Genomic DNA, 27,820 nt, shown 5'->3' with positions numbered 1-27,820 from the left:
ACGTTGCAATTATTTTTAATTTTTTAAAATTAAAAATAAATTACGACACCGAAAAGGTTACCGACCTCTTTTGTGAGACCAAATATGCAATTTAGGCAGTTAGAGGAGTATAATCGTTCAAGATCTTAAACCACTGTGAAGAATTAAATGAGATAAGCGTTTTTCAACCTTCCCCAGACCCCACCACCATCATATTAAAAGCAGATCAATTCTTGAGGTTTCAACGCTTTGTGCAAAACACCCCATATATCCGGAAACTTTCTACATCGGAAGATAATAAACTATGGCGAGGAGGGCGGTGCTGATCGGCTGCAACTATCCGGGGACGAAGGCGGAGCTCAAGGGGTGCATCAACGATGTTCGACGGATGTACGCTTGCCTTGTGGAGCGTTACGGGTTCTCCGAGGAGGATATCACGGTGCTTATTGACACTGACGATTCTTACACCCAGCCAACTGGCCGGAATATCCGTGCTGCGTTGGCCGATCTGGTAAGTTCCGCCCAGCCGGGGGACTTTCTGTTCGTGCACTACAGTGGTCACGGTACCCGCCTTCCAGCAGAGACCGGCGAGGATGATGATACCGGCTATGATGAGTGCATTGTCCCAACTGACATGAACCTCATTACTGGTTAGTGGTCACACTCCCTTCCCTCTTATCTTATGATGATGATAACCAATCACTGTACTTCTGGGGGTTTATGCTTTATGTGATTTGGGGGTTGTAGATCTTTTAATTTCTTTTATTGAATCTGTTGTGGATGTGAATTGTGAACCGTGAGAAGGGGATGAAAGTGAAAGAAATAGGAATTGGGCCTTCTTCCGTAATCATGTCGGATCAAGTACAGATTTAGGGTAGCATGAAACAATCTTATGTTGTATCTACTGCAGTTTTCCTGGGCAAGATGGAATGGCTCCTATCTGTGCTGAACAGGACTATTAATCTGAATTTCATTACATTGAAAGCAACCCATAATTCTTGGGATTTCCGAATATAGATTTTGTTTTTAGTAATGAATAATTCGAGTCGTCTTAGGGTCATTGTTGGATAATGGTTTGACCTTTTTGTCATCAGATGATGATTTCAGAGAATTGGTTGACAAAGTACCAGAGGGATGCCAGATCACCATTGTGTCCGATTCTTGTCACAGCGGAGGTCTGATTGATGAGGCCAAGGAGCAGATTGGAGAAAGCACTAAACAGGTCAGGGAAGAAGGCCATGAATCAGGCTTTGGATTCAAGAACTTCCTACGTAGAAGCGTTGAAGATGCAATTGAATCGCGCGGTATTCACATACCATCTGAATTGGGATTCGGCCACCACCATCAGCGGCGCCACCAAGAAGATGAAGGAGAAGAAGAAATAACAGATGGAAATCAAGGTCACGCCTATGTAAAGAACAAATCTTTGCCACTCTCAACTCTCATTGAGTTACTCAAGCAAAAAACTGGGAAGGACGACATTGACGTGGGCAAACTGCGGCCTACCCTTTTTGATGTATTTGGGGATGATGCCAGCCCAAAGGTTAAGAAATTTATGAATGTCATCTTCAGCAAACTGAAAGGCCATGGCCAGGAAGAGGGTGAAGGCGGTGGGTTTTTGGGAATGGTGGGCAGCTTGGCTCAGCAGTTTCTGCAGCAGAAGCTCGAAGAGAATGACGAGGGCTATGCAAAACCTGCTCTGGAAACCCATGTTGGAAGCAAGCAAGAAGTGTATGCTGGGGCAACCAAAAGAGGCCTACCTGATAGTGGCATCCTCATTAGCGGCTGCCAGACAGACCAAACATCTGCGGATGCCAGCCCATCAGGACATGCCAGTGAAGCTTATGGTGCTTTGAGCAATGCCATTCAGACTATAATTGCAGAATCGGATGGCCGAGTGAGTAACCAAGAACTGGTGCTTAGAGCCAGGGAGCTGTTGAAGAAACAAGGCTTCACTCAGCGTCCAGGACTATACTGCAGTGATTATCACGTTGATGTTCCTTTCGTTTGCTAATGGGATTTTGCCTTGGCAGTTTCTGATATACTGAGTGCGGGTAAAAAGATTGTTTTTAGTGCTGGGTGGTTTCTGAGAACATGGTTATTTACTTCAGTCGGTCATATTTGTGTAGCGTGCATGTGTTTATCCATACTTGTTCTGCGCTTAATCAGTTGAATGTACAATAAATTTGTTTCAATGGAGTTGTCTGATGATGAGCTTTGTAATTTTAAGCGGTAAGGAGCAAAAGGGCTTTGTATTTGAATATATATTCTCTGAGATGAACAGTGAATGTTACAATCTTCTTATCTTGCCTACTATAATAATGCATATGATATACAAAAAACAAATATGCATATGCCGAGGAATGGGCCCTAAATAATGGAATATGGACAATGCTGCTATATGCATTGACGTTGTTTGACCACAAAACTCAAAAATTACATTTCTTTCACTGCCGGCTCATGGCTGGCCTCGCCCAAAGCAAGTCAAAAAGTGCAACTCTGTAGCACCTCCCAGCATAAATCATAAGTTGATTAAGACCCCTTCTCGGAGAAATGGCAAAAGTACATTTTACCTCTGGCTCTCACTCATCATCAATGTCCTGAACCCAGGCCAGATCTGCCAGAACACCATTCTTAAGGTTAACCTTTTGAGTACTGACATTCAGTTTATATTATTTTTGTCTAAACCAGGAACTAATAGTACACCAAAAACTATTACATTCTGGCAGCAGCTTTTGCTATAGAGGGAAAAGAAAAAAAAAACACATTTTATCTTGGATTTCACATAGACCGTTCCATTATTAGGGATTTTCAAAAAAGATGCAGCTTATTTCCCCCATCATATTCAAATTTAACTACATAACATGTAAATTTTACAGATATGATTTCCACATTCGGAAGTCCATATTACTGCAGAGCTGCGAAATGTAATAGGAAAGTAAATGAGAAAACAGTAATGTGTTAAATTATAGAGTGGCAACACATATGCCCACCTACCTCCCACTCCCACCCCAAACAAGAAGAAAGCAACAAGCTTAAACTCGTAAATGCCCATAAAGAAAAAGCACTGCAATATGATAAACCCGAAGTAGAATATGCTCCGTACTACAGATGTAACAACAGAACCTATAAGAGAAAAAGAAATATAGCAAGAGGAGTAAACCTTGAAGCACCGATTCCACGGCTGCATTTGGGATGAGCAATCCAACAATTCGTTGATTGTCCAAGGTGGTTTCTATTCGCACAACTCTGATCCTTTTATGGCTTTGGCGAGCCTGTAAAAGATATCAATGTTTCTATCAATTACGGAGAGAAATGCTAAAAGATCCACATGTTAAAGAAAAGATGGCAGGCATATAAGAACAACCAAACATATGTCTTTAGCTTTATGCTTTTGGTTACGGGCAAAAATTCCATTGCTTCATCAGTTAGATTTCCACATGAGGAACTATACACTAAGTTTGTTTTCATTTTCAAGTTATCTCCGTAACGAGTCAAAACATACCCAATGTTTGTCATCATTCGAAAACACCGTGTTTTAAACTATTTTATCATAAATTCATACATATACATAAATATATATAAAAAGGCATGATTTGACTATGATTTGACAATGAATAATAATTTTTGTCTCCCAAAACACAACATTAAACATACAATACTTATTTTAAATTATCTTCAAAAACAAATCCAAACATACATACTATCTCTAACACACTTATTATCTTTGTTTTTCTCTTTCTATCTCAACCAAAACACAACAAAACACTCAGAAAACGAATCCAAACATTATGATAGCTTCCCTGGAAATAGTTCATTATTCAAAAAATCAACTAAAGCAAAAGTTGCATTACCTGCTTGGAAAGCGCTTTTTCAATAGTTCCCCAAACCGGAAGAATGAGGCCGCCTAAAACATTCACTTCCTGTAGCCTTTTACCTGTAGTGCAGAAGTTGCCCAGCTTACAGTTGGGACCATGCATGCACTGCAAGGTGAAATCTCGAGTAAGCTATGCGGCTAATTAATTGCCACAACAGAATAACAAAGTCCACAAAGCCATATCTAAATCTCTAAAATGAAGCCAGATCCATTCAGATTGGATGTACATTTCCATTCATGAAACACATAGGATTTTTTTCCCAGAAGTAGTATTTGCATTAATAAGATTAATAAGAAAATGTTCTCATAAAGAGAAACTGTCAACGAAAATAAACCATTTAAGTACAATAAAGTGTTAGCCATGAAAAGAAACTATGCCTCCTGTAGTCGAGAAAATGTAGGTTTAGACATGTTTTCTTTAGAAGTTTCTTTGGAGAAATTGGTCGTGGGATGGTAGAGGAGAATATTGATGTATTTGGGAGGTATTTTCGGCTTCAGGAGATTGATTTATATTATTATATGCCAGTCAAGTCACATCAATGATTAAACAATTCGGGTATATATGTATATATGAATAATGATCAGATGATATATATGTGTTATAAGTTGTAGACTTGTAGTATATAACATCTTTTTAATCGACATACATTTACATATATATATATGGGGATGTGTGTGTGTGTGTGTGCGTGTGCGTGTGCGTGTGTGGAACTAATGCATAATAGATAGATGTGTGCATCTGTGAGCAAGGTCTGTATGTCAGCGGTTCTGGGAAATTTCCCTAAAACGCTCTGGCAAACACAGTTTGTGGTAACTACAGTTATGTTGGTTCACTTTCCTGGTTTTAGAGAGGGATCTATTTTCAAGACATTTCTACATGTATCCACGTTTTTAAACATTTTCCTATTGTCGCAAATATTATAAAATGATTCATAATCATTACTAGGTAAATACATAAATATATACATCCCCTTAAATATATTTTTCTTTCATATTTTTATACATATATAAATTATTACATCAATTAAAATATATGTATTACATTTTCCAATCACTAAGGTACTTGATGTGACACCACTTACCAGTTAAAAACATTTCCTGGATAATTCAAACAATAATTCCAAACCAATAATTTACAAAACCTTTTCCAAGAAAACTCTTCCCCAAAGAAAAAGCCCAAAATATAGAACCAAGCATCCTGGAAGCAACCTCTGAAATGTATCGGATTCTTTTACTATATTCTTCAGTAATCAATCATAAATTATACCACACCTGTTTATACTTTATAACACAACTTAGGTAAAATACAAACAGGCATATTTGGTCAAATGACTTACCTTTTTTCAGTAATGCAAATAACTTAACTAATGAAATATCTACCTGTTTGGACGAAACTTCATATTCATCTTCCCAGCCACTACGAGCCTTCTCTAAAGCAGACAGCTTTCTGTATTTATCCTTTAGTTCCGCTAGAGGCATCTCCCTGGAATTGAAAGCAACATCAGAAACCCTTGCAGAGAAAGTAAAAGAGAAAGCAATAATGTCAAATCCTGATGATAATTTTGTAGGGACCTGATAGACTCCCCGAGGTTTGGACGGTATATTTTGTACATTCCGGAAGCAGAACTGAAAGATCCACAAAGCCAAAGAGCAATATCAGGACATGAAATAGCGTAATCTGTACTTAATGCATAATAACACCCATACACAGATTCATCTTACATATTAGGCATAATACAAAACTGAAACAAAGTTAAAACAGTAAAAAAAAACCTTCGGGACTGAAAAAATAGCTGAAATAAATGATAACTATAAAAAGGCGTTTGCAGAAGTTAGCTCAAATTGCTTATCAATGTAAAGATACATTCTCAAGCGCTTTTGTGCTACTAGAAATTAACGGTCTAATATCTAGCGACAAGCGACATATAAAGCTAACAATTGGCACAATGCAACTGAGAATACATCCATTGGAAGTAGATGCTTTTCTTCTGGAAATATATCCTTCGACCACCTAAAATTGGACTGGGAAACATAAGCATCACCCATGTGCCGTACTACGAATAACAATTTTACTTAAAATGAATAATCAATGTAAATTGTCAAAGGGCTAGAATCCATCAGGTTTTTAGCAAGGACAACATGCGTAGCCAGGGTAATAGACTTCTGAACTGAGTACGAGGTGGATTACTTGTACTTAAAACCATGAACAGAGAGTAAACACATGCCAGACTTTTATAATGCTTGTACTCATAAGGTAATTAAACATGTGATATTAATCCATACTTTTCAAATGCTAATATAAAATGCCTCTTTCCCATCCATTCTCTTCTTGATTCATAGAATCCATTATTACTTGAACCAGACTCATCCTTTTGCTTCTCCTCAAGCAATGTGGAAGCAGACTACACAAAAAGAAATATGTTACATAAGAGTAACTATGATCAATCGATACCAAGAAGCAGATATCTAAAGAGATGAAATACCTCCCATGTCATTCCTCGATCCAACGTAAAAGTAAACAACACAGTGGACGCCCCAGACATACTGTCAACATGAACAGTCTGCCAAATGTGAATGTAATTAATTCTCTATGAATTAGGATACTATATCCACAAAACCACATAGTATTTAACCTTTGGTGTTCCCTGCAGCTCAATCCTATTAGCTTTCATGTCAACAATACCAGAGTCCAAATGCCCTTCAACACGTGCATTCTGAATAAGAAGATCGAGGATGCCAACAAATAACTCAAACAGCCTGCAACAGCATCAGAATATAGTGTTAATTTATAAACTTTTGGAATTAAGGAAAAAGCTAAAACTTGACTAGTACATTCAGAAACCTATTCTGAATCTCAGGTGGGAGTCCTAAGAGGCGGTTGAGGAAACGCCCAACATCATGCATGTCCGAATCAACTATACGACCAGAAATCTTTCCAGATTCCTTCCCATTACCTAAAAAGATAATTAATGAAATGTCATTAAACCTAACTAAAAGCTTTAGTTCAGTGCTGACACAGCATTCCGTTTAAAGTGCAACAAGAAGCTGAATTTGTGCAGTGAGTGTGAGCATCACACTGGCAAAGATGACACCAAGATCAAAGTTACACATTGAATAGCTACCTTCTACACGCTGCATCTATACAAAAGATGAAGAAATAATAGAAGGGGACACAACACAAATTGAGACAAGGAAGAAGAAGAGTTTAACAATAAGTATGACAAGATAGTCAAGCTGTTACCAAGAACTGAATCTCTAATTATTCCCACAGACACAAGGGCAGCTTTTCCCTTCAGAATGAAGTCTTGTACTGTGTCAGGTTTTTCAAGTGAACACCCTGGTGGAATAATTGGCAAAGGCTCCTACAATTGAATAGAATTATCACATAAGCACTCTAATAAAGCGTATGAGCTTGAAAGTTTTATTATGATTAAGAACATCTTGCAGATGAGCACCTGTTCCATGAGTCCCCTGTACAACATCATCAAGGCCCTCTTCCCATAGGCACTATCATAATTATAAGCACTGAGAGATGGTCCAGCCCTGCAATACAAAATGCTCTAAGCATAATACAGCTGAGTAAGGCAATAAAATTACTGAGAAAGAGCTTATCAATAATGCTCTTACAAGATTGGAAGTTACCTTCGGTCTCCCTGGGTTAACGCTCCCAGAGATTCAAGTCTCTTGGCAACAATGGATGCAAACCGGCGTTCACCACCAAGATTTGTGAAAAGCAGCCTGTGAGGAATCATAGAGTTATTCACTTGGTTATCAGAGAGTCAGCATCTTAGCTAGAGAAGCTACTTCCACAATCATATATGTGTGTTCCTGTGCATGCATAAGTACATACCTGTTATAGAGTTATTCACTTGGTTACCAGAGAATCAGCATCTTAGCTAGAGAAGCTACTTTGGCAATCATATACGTGTGTGCCTGTGCATGCATACATACATATATATATATGTACACATGTATTTATGCGTAATAAATACACTCTATATTGCACTTTACCTGTTATAGATACTCAAAAACAGAATATGATATACTTCACATTACCAATTCCTGGATGACATAGTTAATATCCAATAGATAGCCAAATATTTTTACCTTTATGCTTGGTTACCTCCAACATAGTGCACATCCAGCATCCCACTAACCTTTTTCTGGGCAAACAACTTTCGTCCTGAAATTCCTTTGTTCTAGTCATGATGGAACTTATGAAAATTCTTCCAAACTTTAGCCCAAAAGTTTACATCATAACTTCTCTATTTTCCCCATAACTACTTCTCATGTGGCAATAGTTATATAGTCTTAATGTCAAAACTCATAATGAATCTATTGCATGTTCCAACGTATTCGAGCATTTCCAACATCACCGGCACCCTAATCTTATCTAAAGAGGCACTTTCATAACTTGCAGCCATAAGAGAATAATTTTTTAAGATTATGAAACGTTGTGTTCTTTGGTAAAAAGCTTCATCCGTACGATTCTTAGTCTAAGCCGAAACACAGGTTGCACTAATTGTGAGGATTTGCTTCTTCAAGAGCAAATTTAAGGAACCCACTTTCCACAGCACACTATTTTACTGTACAAATATAGAAAAAAGAATAAATGCAACAATTGTGATGCATTTGTATGCACATTTGATCCTCAAAGGACAATGATTGCACATATAGCAGTATCAATTGTCAGAAAGGTTTGGATCAAGTCAACCAGAAACTCATAATCACCTATACTCAGGTGCCGACGCTTGATTTGAACGGTGAGTTCTCCCAAACTGTTGAATTGCTCGGTCTGCACTCCAAGGTAGTTCTAGAGTTAAATGAACTCTTCTTTTCTGTTCAGAGAACAAAAGGATCCAACTCAAATGCACAGAAATCATGACTATACTGAATTAAGCATGGTCCAGAGTCAACTGGCAAAATAAAAGAATAATATTTACCTGATTGACTGCTCTTCTATCTGCTTGCAAAGAAACACCAGCAGATCCAGCCTCAGAAATGATAGCTACCAGCTTTTTGCCATCCATGAACAGCTGCTTTTCATGCATATTCACCATTTCCATGGTGATATCCTTCCTAAAGCATACAAAACATGAATTAGTAACAAAAGAGGCAACTACAACTAAGGACCTAGACGCATGTCCAAACTCACGTGTTTCGTGCCTGATAAGTGACACCTTTTCCTCCAGAAGCCCTCACAAGCATGCCTCGTCTCCCTGTTATCTCTGCTACTTTATCAGGGCCTCCAAGCTGCACCATAATCAGAATCAATAGAAGAATATGCATGGAATATAATAATAATTGCTTCTTGTGCAGTATTAATCATTATAATACCTGATCAATAATATCATCCAATGGATTGTTAGGAAGATCCAATGAACGTATTATTTCTAGGATTTTCAATTTACGATCCAGGGCTGCTTCATATCTAATCAGGTCCAAAGTCCACTAGTTAGGTAAAATAGAATGCTAACCAAAATCATATAAGCTGAATAAAATACAATTCAAATACTAAAAAGATGGCATTGGAAGAATGCAAAAGATAACAAGTTTTACCGCAAATGTTACCTCTTCAGCAGTTCTTCATAATAGGCTTGTCTAGCTCGGAGATATTCCTCCGTCTTCTCCTTGCAGGAGTGACAAGACCAATCCCCAGATATTACTTCTACAACTGGTGGAATCAGACATGAAGGATGAACAAGCTGGCTGCAGCAGGAACACTGAAGCAACTTCTTCCTTTCCTAAATTTATGGACAGGAGTTAAAAATAAAATTCGTTGAGAAAGACAAATAATGAGGATAAAGAACCATATAAACCTTCCATGTCATACCCAATAAAAAGAGAAAATGCAAGAAAAAATACCTCCTCAGAATTGCAAATGTTGCAGATCTGAAACTCATCATCAGATTCAGTTTCAGGTTCAGTGTCAGCTGCATTGTCAGGAAGCCAATTAACCATGAAAAGAAAGCCATTAAAGTAAAAACCCAAGTGCACAGGCGAAAAGATATTGAAAAGTGAAACTTAAAAATGGGATGTTTTCCATTAACAGGGATAATTTGATGAGTAGATTAGTCAGTTTTGTCGATGATGAGAGGGCCCAATATATGGAAGCTGTACACTCCCAGGTACAGGAAGTTAAAGATTTAATACATGTAACTACTGAAAAGCAAACAGATCTTTCCTTTACAATCCGTTCATTCAAAAACCTCATAATTCAGAGGAAACAATAGGGATTTATCATGAACCTGCACTGCATTTAAATAAAAGGACTCATGGTATGATTCCTTAATATATAATTGAAATAAAATTGTGTATGTCATAAGAAGGAGCTATTGGTAAAGAGGAAAGAATTTGAGGATGGATGAGCACACAACACATTGATTAAATGGGGATTGCGGGATGCAGTCGTATTTGAAAGGGCTATGTCAAAATTGTCTACAGCATGAAAGAAAGCAAAATTGATTGCCAGCCTCTATTACTGAATGCAATCACAAGAACTATCTTTACTTACTTTCAGATTGCCACTCGCTTTCTTCTTCACTTTCAGCATCCCACTTAGCAACTTTCCTCACTCTCCCCGCAAATGAAACATCGGGTGCAGCTGAGTGCCTCTTTCTCTGTAGCTCTTTCACACTGTCCTCTAAGCATAAAAGTCAAAGTAAATATTTCAGGCTGCACAAAAGAAGGTACAAACATTTTTACTTCATAAAATAAATAGATACCAGGAGGTGGTTCAGGCTTATCTGGAAGGGGATAATTTTCCTCAACAAATTTCAGCAATAATTCACGAGGCCCAGAGACAAAATCATCAAGTTCTATACCCTATCTCAACGAAATGAAAAGTAAAGAAGTTATTAAGAATATACTATATGAACTTTCATGGGCTATAGGTATGAGAAAACCTCAAGTAGAAATAAAAGAAAATATACATGACTCAAGATGATATTTTAATAATCATTACACAGAAATATGACATACGAACATATAAAAGCAATTTAAGCAATATTTTGAACAAGCGATGCGCACAGTCAGATATCAAACAAAATGAAAAGTCAAAAACTAATTCAGAATAGATAATATGATCTTAAAATTCATGAGCTATATGTATGAGAAAACACAGGCAGAAACAAAAGAAACTACTATACGTGACTCAAGATAAGATTTTAATAATCAATGCACAGAAATATGCCATAAGAAAATATAATACCAGTTTAAGCAATACTTTGGACAAATGATATACACAGACAGAAACTCCAAGAGAAAAGTAGCAAACAGGCTCACGTATTTCGTCACGGCTTCCTCAGTTCGTGCCTCTCCAGTGCTCTGTAGGCCTATGACCACACACTTATCTTCCACCAATGCTTGTTTAGAAAGTCTAACCACCGCAGGAACTTTAGCTGACATGCACATGTGTCTAAAGAAGCGCTAGATAGTGCACATAAATAACAAAAACATAATGAAGTGTCAGATAGGGAAAGAATGCTAAAAAGTCCCAAGCTACAATGTTTAACGACGGACCTGATGATTTGCCCAGTACAGTCTCCAGAGTTGACTTGGATTAGGCTTCTCATTGGCGAGAAACATGCTAGCTGATAGTAATTCCACTCTTAACTCTGCCCAAAATTCTGCTGCCTTCCCATACATATCCTGAGAACAAAAAAAAGACTCGTAAGACAGACATAGCCAAATAAGAACTATCAGACTTCAAAATAAACAAATGATTCCGTTTAGGATTACCTAGTAGTATAGACAAATTCATAAACAACCAATGTTTATATAAGAGTAATCTACTTTACCCTCTTGTACTCTGATTGAATCCCACTTTACCCATTATACTCTGAATTGCATTACTTTACCACCTCATACTCTAGAAAATGCTTTAGGACATCCCTGCCTTAAGGAAACAGTTTTTAGGGTCTGCCAATTTAATTGAACGAATTTCATAAAATTAGATCCTCATGATGAAACCATGAATTGTTTTTAGGGAAATTTCTGTATCTCAACATTACTACAATAAATTCTCAATTTAGGAAAAAGACCCTCTAAATAGCGAAATTAATTTTCATACCTAAAACTATCTAGATGGATTTTACAATCAGCAATCGATTCCCAAGAATCTAGAAAATAAGTACTCATGAAGCAAATATATCTCAAAAAGATACACATTGACATTCTTACAATAAACTTTTAAGAATCAATTAAGAGCATCCTAAACAACATCAATCCCTAAAAGTAGCAAACAAGTCATCTCATAACCTTGCCTTTGAGAAAAAATATGCCAACCATTCGGTTCTTTGATTTTGAAAAGTTTTACTTTAAGCATATCAATGCATACAAGTGTTGAATATATATTTTGAATAAATTTTCTATTATAATTTATCCTTCTACATCTTTTGGGAATAGGCTGCCAGACTTCAAAGTTTTTATCGAGGTAATTTCGGTTTACCAAAATTATTTTATTGTTAAATGTTATATTTTAAATTGAAATGTTTACTGTAATAACTTCCAGATGTTAAAAGTCTGACCAAAAAGTATCATAAATTTCCCATGAGTATTTCATTTTATAAAACTGATCAAACTAAATTGTCATACTTTAAAACCTGCTATAAGAGGTAAAGATGCAATAATCAAACTATTAAGGGAGTAAAGTGATACAACCAAAGGTACAGGAAGGCACACTGTGTTGGATCATACTACAGAGAAGTACATAAAATCGGCCCTTTATTAATAAAAGAAATGCATCCCCTAAAACATGTGAAGTTTAAAAAAGGGCCAAATTGAATTCGAATGGAAAATACAAGAGCCTGAAAGATCACCTTCGTAGTTCAACCCACTATTCAACTAGCTAATATTTATATCAATGGTAGCAACTTTGACGCATAGAAATCACAGGAGCATATAACATGAACTTCATAGCACTCCCAAAGTTCAACTAGTTATAAATTATATCAAAAGTAGCAATGTTGGTAAAAAGATGCTATTAGCTTGTTTGGTTGTGTTTTCAATGGGATTTTTTTCACTTTTCACTGTTTGGGTAGGTGGAAATTTGTTTGTTTTCAAGACATTTTTAGTGAGAATGCATTCCTATTTTAATTCTCAATTTCAAATTTATATAGGTCACATAGGCTTGTCATAGTTGTCTTTTCTTGTCAGCATGTATCTTGCTTTTCTGTCACATCAAAAATACATATACGTGTATTCAACATTATCGCACCTATATACCTATATTTGGAAACAACTAATCCAAATATATTCTCAGTTTTCGCACAAAAACCAATAAAGCATTTCTACACATTTTCAATTGTTGGAAACTGAAAATGAAAATGAAAACACAACCAAACGGGCACTATGTATCCCAGAGCATTTAATGGTGAAATCCTCATTTTCCTGGCAGCGAAACCAAAAAATGCACCATACCATCATGTTGTCCTCTAGTGGAACTTCAACATCTTCAAACTCGGCACCCTTGTAGCTCAGTGTGCGACAAACATACATCCCCCTAAAAGTCAAGAGTATTATTTCAACTTATATTATAATAATTCAACACATTTTCTTCACATAAATGGTCTAATTAAGAACCTTGCTTTCATATCCATAGCAACAAGTTCCAGAGCTCCAACACCCCCTTTCTCCAGTGCACCTGCAAAGATCCAGACTTAGGATTGTTGCTAACCACTTATAGCATTATGCCAAAACAGAAGAAGCAGGCTAGACCATAAACAAGATAGGCCGTGTTTAAAAAGTAGGCGTTACAGCTGTAAGGGTCATTATAGTACTGAACACCAAAATGTATGCCCCATCAGATGCCCCGAGGGGCCAAATAGCATTTTGAGTGGCATAAGAAAGAAATGCATGAGTAGACCCAGACCCACACAGAATAACATAGAAAAAAGAATTGGAGAAATCCACAAGCAGGTTTCCCAATGAACAAAGCATGCTGTAGATTGTTGTTGTCAAATGTCATTTATGCCATGGGTCCCTTCTGGTGTTAATTGTTTTCATCGTTAAACAACTGCTTCACCTCTAATATAATATTCACCCCACATACTTACAACGTGCATCTCTGCTCCGATAGAATTGGCATGAAAAAGGATAGAGAGTTGCATGTCTAGAAAGAGCATTTCAAATTCCACGAGAACACAATGTAAAATATACAAAAAGCAGATTGCCAGATGCACCTAAGAATTCACGGAAGTCAGGAAAAGATGTTCCGGCTCCCCAAAGACCAAGGCGAACCATATAACCCATATTGCGTGGTTCAGAAGCACCAGTTGCCGAACAGTAAATGACGCGAGCCTGAGGAAGCCTGGCCTACATTATAGGAATTCAAAAGCAAGAAAAAGCATCATTTAAGTCATGTAAAGCATATGCCTATACAAGTATTACAGCCAAACTATAGGCACTGCGAACGGGAAATTGGCAAAAAGTATTCCATATTAGCGTTCAAACTTAACAGGTATATCTAGCAGCAAAGGCTGACACTGAGCACAAATGTGAATCCTAGAAGCTAAGCATTAGTAAACTACAAACAGTCAGCACCATAGAAAACAAACAAAGAAAGAGGAGCAAAAGAAAATGTCTAGTAGCAAAGAAGCGAGAAAATTCAGGATGCTGCATAGGCATGAAGGATTTTGTTACTACTTTCTTCCAGCAAAAGCTTCCAAGCAACAATTTAAAGACTTGAGTCATGCAAACAACTCACTCATTTCAAGGAAAAGATGTTCATTGACTAATCAAATTTATATGATGCAAATCACGCAATTAGTGGAAATCATCACTCTGACCTCAATTTCTTAAACTTCTGAAGTAAGAGTAATGCAACAAGATCACTGAGCAGAGAAAAACCAGCTGATGTAAAAATTTCCACTTCTGTTCAAATTGAGAGATGTAGAAAACATATTTACATGGTAAAACTTCGTGGTCATATAACATCCCAAGCTAATACAGCAAATTTTCTAGACATCATTGGGGGGTCTGGACAATCTTGTCTTTTTCATTCATAAAGAAGAAGCTTCTAATCAACTTGGCCCAATTCCACGACCACCTCACCTTCACACAGATCTTACAATTTTCTTGATATTTGACATCCTAATGGATCTCGTTATCCACGCTTCAAAAGGAAACAAGGATCGAATAGTGCATTTCCCTATCATTCCTTTTCGCACTACATTCCATTTGTGTTCCCACAGAAGCAAAATGCAACAGTCAAAATTGCCAGTAGAGGGCGCAGTTTTAAGATCTTTTCCAGTTCCAACTGAAGTTAAGATCACCAAGACTCAGTGACACAATCAATTAAATGTCATCAACCAGATTTGACATTAGAACTCCACAGCCAGCTGTTGACATATAGACTCCCTCGCAAAGACTATGGTATAGCATCTTGTCTCTTTCCACTCATCAAGATGGTATACTAGCAGAAATTATAAAGACTAAAATTCCATATACAGCTGTGAAATGCTAAAAGCAAATCTTCACCAACTTAATACATCAATGTTTTGGTCATTCTCTGCTATACAATTTCCACTTTCTGCTAAGGAAATTCCAAAAAAGAGGACCTCTGATGTAGTAGAGAAATCAATAGAAGCAACGAAAAGCAAAAAATGGTAGATATACCACAGGTTGTTGCCAATATCTCCATCCCAGAAAGTACTATATCCCACAGGTTGTGCAACTGAAAGCCACAGATAGTATAGACTAAAGGGTTTTGGGGAGAGGAGAAGAGGGAAGGATCCAAGTGGAGGAGCTGCTATTATTCAAATACAAGAAGATTAACAACATCAAGTAAACCACCGGCATAACTAGAGAATGTAAGTTAAAAACATTGTACAGGAAAAGCACAAGAGGACCACCTGAATGTCAAGAACGGCTTCTCCTGTCTTTGTTGGCTGCCCTCCAGCTTCAGGGACCAGATTTTTTGCTTTGTGACACTAAAATAAGCAATTAAATTTAAAAAAAAAAACAATTAAACAAAATATCTCAAGTCTTCCTTACATGAATAGTAGGCCAACCATCTGACATCATGTTAAGGGCAGGCAATAAAAGTCAAAAATATGTCTATTGCACAAAATCACCTACCTCGTCAAATACAATGAGTCCATCAAATTGTCCACACCATTGCACCAGCTGATGCAAACGGGAACGACCTTTCTCAGAAGATGCAATGAGGCTGCTATATGTTAAGAAAACAACTCCCTCCTTGACACCAACAGACTTCGAATCGAGTTTAGAGTAAGGAAGCTTGTTAAGAGCATGCACTACAAAGGAAAATAATGAAAAAATACAACTGAACTGTCAATCAACAGAGAATCAAAGAACTTGGGGTTAATAGGTAAAGGGTTTAACTAATGTATCAGACTACAATTAACAATAATAGATACATCAAGTATGCAAGCCATAAATGCAAGAAAATGAAACAAACATCATACACAACACAATATGTTGACAGAGGTCAATTAATTACACTACAATGAAGCGCTTATTTTGTTCTCCAAAATGAGAATGATGTAAGTTTTTCCATCAAATAGGTGAAAAATACTAGGAAAAGAGTGTACTCTTCTATTGCATTTTCACTTACTCTACATGTGGTATATTTCTTTCGTATCCCAAACTCAGAGTCCATTCTCATTTAACTGCTAACTTGTTTACTCTATATACCACCGTCAAATGAGAAACAACTCGACTATTCAAGGATCCTACTGCTCTCCCAAGCCCTCTCTGCTATCATCATGTGCAAACTGCTTGAAGCATATACAAGCATAGTATGGAGAAATCACCCACCCCCGCAGGCATAAAATCTGATCTGGTTTTATACACTTGAAATTCAAAATCATGTGCTGATCATTTAAATGACCTTCTCTCTCCTCCAAATACAACAAAAAAAAAAGGTTGCAATAAGGAAAACAAAAATAAATACTCGTTTTCCAATGAAGACTGGGAAAACTTATTTGCATTAGCAGACCCTACCTTCAATGCATGTAGCACCAACATCATCCAAGTCTCTTCTAGCATCAAATTTCAAGTCTGAACCAACAGAAATCCACCTGTATAAGACAATTAGAGATATAGTAACAAAACTAAAAATCAATTCAGTCCCTTGAATGCCTCAGATCAAATATACTGGGTGAATAAGAGAGCTCTGGCAACTGCAAACACATGAGAACTGCACATCTCATAAAACACTTACAATGCTTTTCTGCGCCCATGCTGCCAATTCTCCCATATTAACCCAGCAATTGTCCTTCCTTTACCCACACCAGCACCATCTCCAAGAAAAAATCCAGCTCTGGCACCATTTGGGAGGTGCTGAAGATGCCTCTGTCATGCAAAACAATTTCATAATGAATGATGCTGGAAATCCACAAAAATATTGCACGTAGAAACTTAAAGCAACCTGACTAGCATAGACCAATGTTTCAATCTGCAAGCACGACAGTGCCTTTGAACTTTCTAAGTCATCCTTAATCTTGAGAGTATAAGTAGGTTCTGGAGGCTGTACAGCTGACAAGGAAGATGTCTCCACAATGGGATCTGGATGGGGTGGACCAATGGACAATTTAGAAGGCCGCTACACAAAACAAGGAAAAACTTCTATGAGAAAATTAGTCCGTTTATTTGCTAAAGTCCAGAAAATTCAGAAGAATAGCACAAGAAAATGTACATAATCCATAAACGTTTCTCCAACCAAGCCACCTTCATCTTCTTCCCGCTCCACTTCAATGGCCACCTGATATGAGTAAGGAAAAACATTGATAATTGACTGTAATTCTTAAAAATATACTCTTATTGAGAAACATATACTGTAGCAGACGCCTGTGAAGAAGCATTGCACGAAATTATTTTAAATTATAACGTTCCGTCATTCACACAACAGAACCAGTTTTGAGAAATTTTGGGGATACTAAATGGTACAATCACATTCCATTTAAAACCCATCAGAGAGAGTATCATAAATCCATAATTCAGAAATTGGACTGTCAGACAGGTAAAAACATGTGAATTAATAAAGATAATTAACAGCCTAATTTAGTACCATTGATTGTCTTACAAGATTCTGTGGACCTGATTATGTCAGTTTTCCATATGAATAAGTGAAGCTTCTTACTAGAACGTAAAAGGATCAAAATTGATTTTTCCTTTAAATGGTAATGATTGGTACTGGACACTGGACAGAAACTAATAACTCTATGAACTCTAACTCTCCTTGCTTGCTTGTTTGAGAAACTGTCTTTTGAGTTTCGTGTTTGGAAACAACTAACTGAACTTCCGCAGGCAATCCAAAGGAAATGAAGGTAAGATATAGTAAGAGGCAAGTTCTAATCTGTGTACATAACCCCAATGTCCATGATAATCTAACAAAAGGAATGAGTAGAAGACAAGGTTTGACACTAATAGTGTAAGACTGTGCATACCATGCTCAAAAGACAGTGTTCAAACTTAAAATGAAAAGAGCCAGCATATTGCAAAACTTATTACTTCCATAACATATTATTTATGAAAGAAAAATTTATCAGAGAGAATTCAGAATAAGCTCAACTCGGGACCTGGGAAATTATTTAAATTAAATAAATTACACATTAATATGTCAGATCACCACCCACTGATTGAGAAAGAATTATTTTTGTCTTTTTGTCCAGAAAATAACCTACCCATCAGAATCACATCCGAAATGCCAAAAACAGTCCAGACACAGGTAAACAGTTCACTCACACTTAACATTCATGCATTGGGAGCATTAAATAGGTCAAACATCAATCAATGTTACGAAACTACATCCCATACCTGGCCTTGAATTTCCTTGCTTGAGGGTCAAAATTTTGTATTTCTATCATAAAAAACCTTGCTGCTCCAAAAGGATAAAACTGGCGGTAGACCACCAGCATTTCAACTCTATGTGTATACCAACACTTAATATATAGCAAGAAACAAGCAAAAGGCGGGGGGAAGAAAAGAGAGACATGACAGAATGAAACCTCATTGACTTCTTCAGGAGGCATGGGAAGACGGACTGAAGGTAAAACTTGCCCAATCTTGGAGAGATCAACAGCGAGACTAATGAGGCACTGGGGGCAATTAAAGCGCGACAATCCATGGGGTACATTGAGTATAGCCTTGCAGTTGGCACAGGGTAGCTGGATCTTAGTCGGATCAATGCCATGGGCCGGAGCACTCCTCTGCTGTTGGGCCTGGGCCTGGGTAGACCGCATCAGTTCAGGTGGTAGCATCTGGGGCAACTGGCATGTAGGGCAAACGAACTCGGTCAAGCCAGGCAGCACGGTGAGTACCATCTTGCAACCAGCGCAACGCACCTGGCACCCCCCGGTGGCGACGGCGCCAACTTGAGCCGGTGGCGGTAGCGGCAGCGGTGGCGGGGGGGCAATCGGTGGAGGCGGCAAAGACGGCTGCCCCATCCGGGGACAGAGCTACGGCGAAATTCCGATTTGGTGATGGAATGACAGAGTGAGTGAAGAGTGAGAGTGGTGAATTGCGAGGAAAAATTGATTTGATTTTGAAATTGTAATTTAGGGGAAAGAAGGAGAAGAGGGTTTGGTTTGGAGTGGTTAACTTTTGGGGGAAGCGGGCGTGGGAAGAGCGGCAAAAGGAATAAATAGGATTTGGGGTTTGGCGCTCAGTCTTGGAGAGTGCGTGGATTTCCACGCTCCGAATTGGACGCCCAGCTCACTTGATTTGTGTGCGTGTGGGCGGAGTCACACCCAGCCCCCCCGCACCCAGCCCCCCGCCGTAGGCGCTCCGCACGTGAGTCGTCCAATTTCGTCACTCTCTCCTCCTCCTTTTTCCTTGGGTTTTAACATCATCTCTCTCTTTTCTTCTTTTGAGCAAACACTTGAGTCATTCTTCTCCGGCTGTCCAAACAACAAAAACTCATTATTATTATTATACGTATTTACATCTTAGTAGTCTTGTAAACAGAAACATTATGTTTGGATTAATGTTTTGGATGTTTTTGTTTTGGTGTTTTGGAGATAGAGAGAGAAAAATAAAGATAAGTAAGTATGTGTTTTGAGATAGATGGTATGTTTGGATTTGTGTTTGGATATAATATAAAATAATATAAAATAAGTGGTGTAGGTTTGATGTTGGAATTTGAGAGACAGGAGTTACTGTTCATTGTCAAATCATGCCTTTTAATATATATATTTAGTAATATATATGTGTATGTATATATAGTATTTTGTTTGTTAGTGAAATATAATATATATATTTATGATAAGAGAAGAAAAAAAAGTAATAAAAAAATTAAATTACAATTGCCCACTAGGTGTGCAAAACACAAAAACAAACAAAGTTTTGTGTTTTGGCCCATCTCTAAAATGGGACAAAACACAAAACTAAACATTGTGAAAATTTCTCTTTTTTTTTTCATTTTAGTTGATATAACAGATTTATTCTTTAGTGAAGACAATTGTGTTTCTTTTTTACTCACTTGATTCACGTATGATCAATTACTCATTTTTTACTCAATCACTTATATTCTATTTGTATTTTTTATTAACTTAATTCAATAGACCAAACACAGATAACATATACATAAACGTAAAACACGAAAAATTACAAGAAAATTCCATCATTGCATTACTATCCATGAACCAATATGAATAATTTCTGGACATAAACATATTAAACTGTATGCCAAAAATCTCTGGAGTGGAACATTTGCCAATTGAATTGCAACAAGTGTTAATAGTTTCCATTTAATTAGCATCGCGTGGTAATAGTTGTTATCCCATGAACTTCTAGTTTAAATTTCAATAGTCATGTATATCATAGTAGTATTCATTTATTTATAAGAATTAAAAGATAAATTTTTATATGTAAGTCATACGATAAACACATACGTTATATTATATTCTAAAATTTTTAATACCATGTGGTCGTGGATTCGGTTCCCCCATACGGCACCAATAATGTGGTTGTGATTTTGATTAATGGATGAAACGTTACTCTCGACACAACAATACACCAGTGATTAAATATAGTGAGAGAAAATATGGTATGAATCGTCAAATTAATGAATAGTAACTTGATTTCAAAAATAATGTACGGGGTATTCAATTGATTTATAAGGATAAAAAAGTAATTTTAACATGCAAGTCACACAACAAACACACACCCCACCAAATTATAAAACTTGCAACGCAATTATAAATACCACATGCATGATCTATACCAGAGATGTTCGCGTCTAGTGTAGCAAACACAACCATCAAGTATGGTAGAATGGACGAACTTTTTTAGAATTGGAGTTGAATGGAATGATTTGTTATAAAATATAATAATAATGAAAAAATTAATACTGACTAATCAATTTAAATTTTTTATAAATAAATAACAGATCAAAATTATGTAGTACACAAAAACAGCTATCCGTAATAAATATATAATATAGATAAATAAAAAAGTATTAAAAATTAAGTTTATGAAAAAGATAAAGATTTATAAATGTAATAATCATATAACATTTAAAATGCATTTAAAAATAATGTCAACGTATTTTGTAATTTCCAAACATATAAAATATATTTGTCAAAGATAATGTGAATATATTTTCTTTCTCTGTTGGCCAAAGTCCAAACCCGCCAAGCAAACGGGTGTATTAATTCCGCTAAAATTGATTCTTACACCAATCCAGAAGGCAAGAATCACATTCCTCTTAATTGTATTCCTCACGCTATGCTATTCTGCACTATCACAACCACCACCACCAGCAGTTGAGATCACACGGCAACGTATAAATTCGGCGGGAAGAGTTGCATCCGAGAATCTTGGGGCAGTTTCCTCGTTGTTGCGGTCTGCTTAAAGCGAGGAATTGTTGCTTGATTGGTTGTTCTGTTGAGTTGAAGTTGTTGTGTGTGTATATATACGACTGCAGTTTCTCAATGGGGAAGTGGAGATGAGATGGGAAATCGGTTGTTTCGGTCTAGCAAGGGCAGCAGTAGTGATAGCAGCGTGGTTGCAGGGAGAGGTGCGAGTTCGAGAATTCCTGGTCCGACGAGATCAATTTCATATTCGGTTATCAATAAACCGCTGGATGGACTGCCGCAGAGAAATTGGAATCATCCTTCTTCTACGGCTAATTACAGTGACACCAAGAACACTACAGGGAGTGCAGGAGGCATGACTTCCGCTAGCAGCGGTGTCGATAAGAAGAAAAAGTACGGATTCATCCCCGATAATTTCACGTCTGTCGACCAGGTTCTTTCATTTTCCTCTTTTCTTCTCCCCCCACCCCCGTTCATTGTTTTCCTCTCGTAACTAGGATTTTTCTTGTTTCTTGAACTGTGTATTTTGCGTATTTGGACTCAGATGATTTAAGATTAAATTTTGAGATCTTATGGTTTATCGTGTGGAGAAAGGGTTTGGTAAATGAATGCAATTCTACCGAGCAGCATTGCCACAACAGGGTAGAAGTGTTGTCACAATGAGGTTGTGACCGTGATGGATGCATTGCACCACCAGCTGTTGAAATCTTGAAGATTATCTGCAAGTTATTCTGAGGCTTGCCTTGGTTCAATGAGTGGAAGAACGGGGTGGGGAAAGGGTATACTTCTCTTTAAGTCGTCGAACATGATAGATTTAAAATACTTTTGCTTGTCTGCCACAAGAATAATAAACAATTTAAATAAATATGAATCAAACAAAGACAAGGATAGAATATTTTTTAGATGTCAATGCGTCCTTCTTTTTTATAGGTAAATTATGTCTTTAGGAAATACAATAAATAAAAATAAATTGGGCACTTCTTTGACTTGTTAGCCTTATATTCCGCTTTTATGCCCAATTTTGTGGAAACAAAATTGGTTTCCAAAGACTTTTCACATACACTCAATTATACTTCTCCATTTATTCTCCTAACTAAACATTGAACCTTTTCTTATACATCAATTTTTACTTTCACCTTTTGTCGAACTGAACAAGCTCTTAGTACTTAAAAGATGGTATACTAATAGTTAAACATGGTGTATTATTTGGGTTAGAGCTCCAAGTCAAGGTTGTCAATTGTGTGGAATTCTAATGCGTTTCTGACTTAATTAAAGTTGACTTCAGACCCCACCTACTCTTTTGGTCTCAGGAAAAAATTGGATACTCCAGTTAGTGGCAGTGATCACATCAAGCATTATTAGTGGTTCCAAGTTGAACTTGGAAATGCTAAAGCAGCAGCCATCACAGTCAATCCAATTGTAAAACAAAATGAATTTACTTAGATAGTCTCTAGTTTATTGGTTCCACTCTCTCATGGAGAATGGACCACATAAAACAATAATTGTCATTTTTAGTGATTACTGAAGTCATTAAGATTATTTGTACACGCAACAAGCAATTGCTTGTTTTCCTTCTTTCTGTAGGCAAAAGCAGGAAATTAATTAAAAACAAAGACAAACCTTTCCTGACACCATTGCAGTTTCATGACATAGGCTCCCATTGTTGAGAATTTTATCATTTTTCCTTTACATTGAGCTGTGTCTAATAAAACCCATATGTTTGAGATGTTAATTCATGGATGATTGAGAAATCTCGTATATTCATTTCTGTTAGCTTCTATTTCTCATATAAACTGCTAAACTTGGATCAACATGTTATTGTACTATGGTCGGTTTGTCAAATTCTGTCATTCACACAGAAATCCATTGGATTAAGTGCTAAGGTCATGTTTTCACTTGGTGGGAGTAAGAAACAGTTCTAAAAGAAGTACCAAAAAAATGGTGAAGTAAGAACTAATTCTACAAGAAATACTAACTTTCAAATAGAGAATCGCGGTTACCAATATGTTATGTTAATTATAGTTAATAACAACATTCGTTTCAATTTTGAACCTTTATGATATGCACGCCACCACCTAAAGAAGCTTAGATCTAATACTTTGACAGCAGTTTTAGATTCACTGTGGTCTGTTCACTTGGAAAAAGGTTCTGTTTTCTAGATGATATTTGGTTGCTTGTATGTTTCACTTGTTTTTGTAGCCAAACCTTTTCCTTTAAACATTGATTGTGTTTTGCAGGTCACTGCGGCCTTAAGAGAATCTGGTCTAGAGTCATCAAATCTAATTCTTGGAATTGATTTTACTAAAAGTAATGAATGGACAGGTTGGTGGCAAGTATATTGTTAATTGTTTGATAAGAGGCTACAAAATTTCTTGTGGAGAAATGGAAACATCGATTTATGAACTATATACTTGAGATAATGATAATTATTTTTTAATTTATAGTATTACGATTATCTTGCTGATAAACAGCTTAAGCAATTTAGCTTTCTTCTATTTCTTAAAAATAATTACACTATATTGACAAGTGAAAAAAATAATTTAACCATTTATTTCTCTACTTATGTTGATGTTATATTCTTTTCATCTTTATTACTAACTACTAAACTTTTTCCATATGCCAAAAAATGACCAAAAGAAAAAAAGAAGAGAAATTTTTTTAAATTGTTTGATTGTTGATGTCAATCATGCACCTGATTTTTATGCATGCCTGTGCTGCTATCATCCTGTGCTAGTTTGTATGGTTATAGATCATTCAATTTGAAAGTTTTAACAGGAAGGAGAGGATTTTTTATTGTGTGCCATGCAAATTGTTTTTCGGTTCAACATAATATATATATATATATATACATATATATATATATTATAGGTATATAGATATATATGTCAATATTGTCTTTCCATTTTATGATTGGTTTGATTGTTATATGCTGAAAGCTAATGTATTAACTTACATCTGAAGGCAAAGTTTCATTCAGCAACCGTAGCCTGCACGCAGTTGGTAATACACCTAATCCATATGAAAAGGCTATATCCATCATCGGGAAGACTTTGGCCCCATTTGATGAAGATAATTTGATTCCTTGTTTTGGGTTTGGTGATGGTTAGTTCTTTTACTTATTACATCATCATTGTTAGTGTTGATTTATTTATAAGCTGGCTTGTCTGTGAGCTATCAATTCAAGGTTGGTAGGTTAGTCTCAGTCCTCCTTTATGGATAAGAAGTCAACTCTGTTTCCCTTTTATTTGTAGCTACTACACATGATCAGGAAGTGTTTAGCTTTCACAGCGACCACTCCCCTTGCAATGGCTTTGAAGAGGTTTTGGCCTGCTACAGACGAATAGTTCCAAATTTACGATTATCCGGTTAGCTCCTTATTTAACATTTTCTCAGGGCCATGGTTTATTTCTTGGTACATGTAACCTGAAGTTGTTATTCACAGGAAACGTACAGAACATGTTCTTGTTTTTGTTTTGTATCTCTGATTCTCTCTCTCTGTATGTCCACGTTTGGTTTTAAGGGCCAACATCTTATGGTCCGGTAGTGGATGCTGCAGTAGATATAGTGGAGAGAAGTGGAGGACAATACTATGTTTTGGTGATCATAGCTGATGGCCAGGTCAGCTCCTCCTCCCATACCCCCACCTCCACAAATAATCACATGTCTCTTTACATCAACTCACTTTATCTATGACTACCTTGTCTTGTGAAGGTTACAAGAAGTGTCAATACGAGTGATGCAGAACTCAGCCCGCAAGAAGAGAAAACAATAAACTCTATAGTCAATGCTAGGTGCAAAAGAATCACTTGTCTGATTGATTTTGTTTAAGATTGAAGCTTAGATCAAGCTGTTTGATAATCAATTTAGAATTATCTGAGTTGCAAATGTTCATATCCATGTAGCTTTCGGATTCAGGGTCGAGATGGTTCACGGACTCCTAGCAGCCTATTTTGTCTGACAATTAAGTTTAGTTGCGTTTTATCACCTAATTCTTCTGTGTTTATTTCCAACTCTTATTGGTTCTTCTCTGTTTGTCTTGATTATATGAATTTTGAAAAAAATTCTAGTGAGCCTGAAGTTGAAAGTGCTCACTCTTCATGGTAATTCTTCTTGTGCATTTCAGAATTTGGTCTCAAACAGATTAACAAAGATCACATGCTTAAATGAGATCTTTAATGTGATCTTTTTGTCTCCTTGACAAATTATTATCCTAAATTCTCTCTTTTGAGGGTCAACGTGGGCAACCTTTATTCAGCATCTAGTTTCATGTGCTTTGTGGAAACATGATAACTGAAACTATTGAAGTAACAATATATTGTTTTTCCATTCTTCTTATCAGTTTGTATCCTCTCTCAATTATTCTTGTTGGAGTTGGTGATGGACCCTGGGAAGATATGAAAAAATTTGATGACAAGATCCCTGCTCGTGACTTAGACAATTTTCAGGTATTGCTGTTGCAATATATTACTTAGACTAAAATAACAAAATACTCAAGGATTAAGTGTTAATTTTTCCTGTATTTGCAGTTTGTTAATTTTACTGATATCATGTCCAAGCACACATCATCTTCTGCAAAAGAGGCTGCTTTTGCTCTTGCTGCATTGATGGAGATACCCATCCAGTATAGAGCGGCTAAAGAATTTGGTCTGCTAGGGTACGTGCTTTGTGTATTATTTATGAAATTTTTTTCATGACCTTCTGATATAACTTGAGTGTTGTTTTGTTAAAGACATACAAATGGCGTTCTTTCAGTTCCTAAAATAGCTTGCTGAAAACTACTCAAAGAGTTCAATTACTTTTTTCTAAGAAGTTGTCGATGGAATCAAACTTGATCACCATAAGCTTCTAAAGATAATAACAGAGCCGCATATGCTAGCAATGAACCCTGCCCAGAAGTATTGGCTTTGATGCTGATCAATTTCTCTTTCTCTTGCCCTCTCCCCACTTGTATATCCAAAGACGAGTGACTGGTAAAGCAAAGAAAATAGTTCCTAGGCCACCTCCAGTACCATATGCTCGCCAAGCAGGATTTCCATCCCGAGAACCCAGCAGCGTCTCAGCAGCTATGCAAGACGAGCGACATCAGGTGACCACCATTTTACAGCTTATTCATGTGTATGGAGTCATAACTAAAGTGAAGTCACAAATTTCCGTTGTAAATCGTCAATCCAGTAAAACTTAAGCTGATACTATTCTTGCTATAAGCTTTCTACATTGTAGCTGATGTCTAAAATATATGCAATGTTTGATCGAATCAAAGGTCACCTGTTCCATGTTCCTAAATGATGGTGCTGAAATTGCCAGTCCTCTTATAAGATGCCTGAAAATGCACACTGGTTAACATCAGTTGTTGAGATGGAACGAAATGGTTATAATGTATTTTCTTAATTGATTTGGTTGAAGGTCTGTCCAGTTTGCTTAACCAATGGGAAAGACATGGCCTTTGGCTGTGGACACATGGTGAGATCCAATTGCCCACTGTTTTGTTTCACCTTAACCAGATTACATACTAAATATCTTGAGAAATGACTGGGATTGCAGACTTGCAGAGAATGCAGCCCAAGATTGTCCGAGTGTCCTATTTGTCGGCAACGTATCACAAGTCGGCTCAGGCTATATACTTGATGTTTACTTTAAAGGTTTCTTGGGGATATACTTTCATATAGGCCCACAGCTGCTCCTTCGAATTGTTCTGATTTCAATCTAACCTTGCAGGTGACCACTTCCTATAAAAGTGCGGCGCATGTACAGTAAAGAATGTGTTGACTTTCCTCTCGGTTTCCTGTTTCCTTTTCCTTTTTTAGTGATGAATGTGATGATTTGTGTATTTAGATGTTGTCTAAGGTACTAACAACTAAGTTGTCTTCGCGCACCTTATACATGGGGACTTGTACTAAATGTAAATATCGTATGCTTGCTTTAAGATTTTGTCCCATAACCTTATATATGGGTACTTGTACTATATGTAAATATTGTACGCTTGCTTTAAATTTTATCCTGTAGTCACGCACTAGATGGATCCTTAAAGTAGTTATCTTGCAAGAATATTTTTATTTTCTGGTAGTCCTGCCTCAATTCCTTGTTGAGTTCATCCCTCTCTTGCTAAGCGGTGCAATTTTGTGCACTGATTGGTTTTCAAAATACCATTTGAGACATGCATGTTGGATGCCTGCGCTCAATGATG

At 36.9% G+C, this 27,820-nt stretch overlaps 3 protein-coding genes across 4 annotated transcripts; 2 read left to right on the top strand and 1 right to left on the bottom strand.

Annotated features, from left to right (window-relative positions):
* The first annotated feature begins 157 nt into the window (after positions 1-157).
* On the top strand, positions 158-2,242 carry MC4 (metacaspase 4). The gene is made up of 2 exons (XM_011097531.3): positions 158-629; positions 1,074-2,242. The coding sequence occupies exons 1-2, from the start codon at positions 284-286 to the stop codon at positions 1,991-1,993; spliced, it is 1,266 nt and encodes a 421-aa protein (XP_011095833.1). The 5' UTR covers positions 158-283; the 3' UTR covers positions 1,994-2,242.
* Positions 2,213-19,678, bottom strand: EMB1135 (RING/FYVE/PHD zinc finger superfamily protein). 2 transcript variants are annotated; one of them, XM_011097532.3, is made up of 32 exons: positions 18,829-19,675; positions 17,517-17,582; positions 17,250-17,423; positions 17,043-17,173; positions 16,823-16,899; positions 15,935-16,113; positions 15,709-15,786; positions 14,038-14,170; positions 13,439-13,499; positions 13,277-13,358; positions 11,378-11,506; positions 11,141-11,284; positions 10,582-10,681; positions 10,371-10,499; positions 9,722-9,789; positions 9,428-9,600; positions 9,194-9,287; positions 9,012-9,109; positions 8,800-8,935; positions 8,588-8,694; positions 7,499-7,594; positions 7,312-7,399; positions 7,098-7,218; positions 6,699-6,810; positions 6,490-6,613; positions 6,340-6,417; positions 6,140-6,258; positions 5,429-5,482; positions 5,237-5,339; positions 3,834-3,962; positions 3,143-3,254; positions 2,213-2,596 (listed from the first exon to the last, which is right to left on the bottom strand). In XM_011097532.3, exons 1-32 carry the CDS (start codon positions 19,264-19,266, stop codon positions 2,562-2,564), a joined length of 3,768 nt encoding a protein of 1,255 aa, XP_011095834.1. In that variant the 5' UTR covers positions 19,267-19,675; the 3' UTR covers positions 2,213-2,561. The 2 variants fall into 2 exon arrangements, 1 of the variants encoding a protein (XP_011095834.1); XR_016063347.1 differs by lacking the exons at positions 2,213-2,596; positions 3,143-3,254; positions 3,834-3,962; ... (1 more) ...; positions 5,429-5,482; positions 6,140-6,258 and having other exon boundaries at positions 6,391-6,417; positions 6,689-6,810; positions 18,829-19,678.
* Positions 19,679-21,441: 1,763 nt separating this feature from the next.
* Positions 21,442-27,663, top strand: RGLG4 (Ca(2)-dependent phospholipid-binding protein (Copine) family). Its single transcript, XM_011097529.3, has 12 exons — positions 21,442-22,069; positions 23,874-23,958; positions 24,598-24,738; positions 24,888-25,001; positions 25,157-25,254; positions 25,348-25,427; positions 25,976-26,081; positions 26,163-26,290; positions 26,596-26,722; positions 27,040-27,096; positions 27,178-27,275; positions 27,352-27,663. The coding sequence occupies exons 1-11, from the start codon at positions 21,773-21,775 to the stop codon at positions 27,259-27,261; spliced, it is 1,317 nt and encodes a 438-aa protein (XP_011095831.2). The 5' UTR covers positions 21,442-21,772; the 3' UTR covers positions 27,262-27,275; positions 27,352-27,663.
* The last annotated feature ends 157 nt before the right edge of the window (positions 27,664-27,820 follow it).

The sequence above is a fragment of the Sesamum indicum genome, linkage group LG12 (genome assembly GCF_026168435.1).
Source record: "Sesamum indicum cultivar Baizhima isolate 11 linkage group LG12, ASM2616843v1, whole genome shotgun sequence".
Classification (NCBI taxonomy): domain Eukaryota; kingdom Viridiplantae; phylum Streptophyta; class Magnoliopsida; order Lamiales; family Pedaliaceae; genus Sesamum; species Sesamum indicum.
Note: the sequence above shows the minus strand (reverse complement) of the source record. Positions and strands in the feature narration are given on the sequence as shown.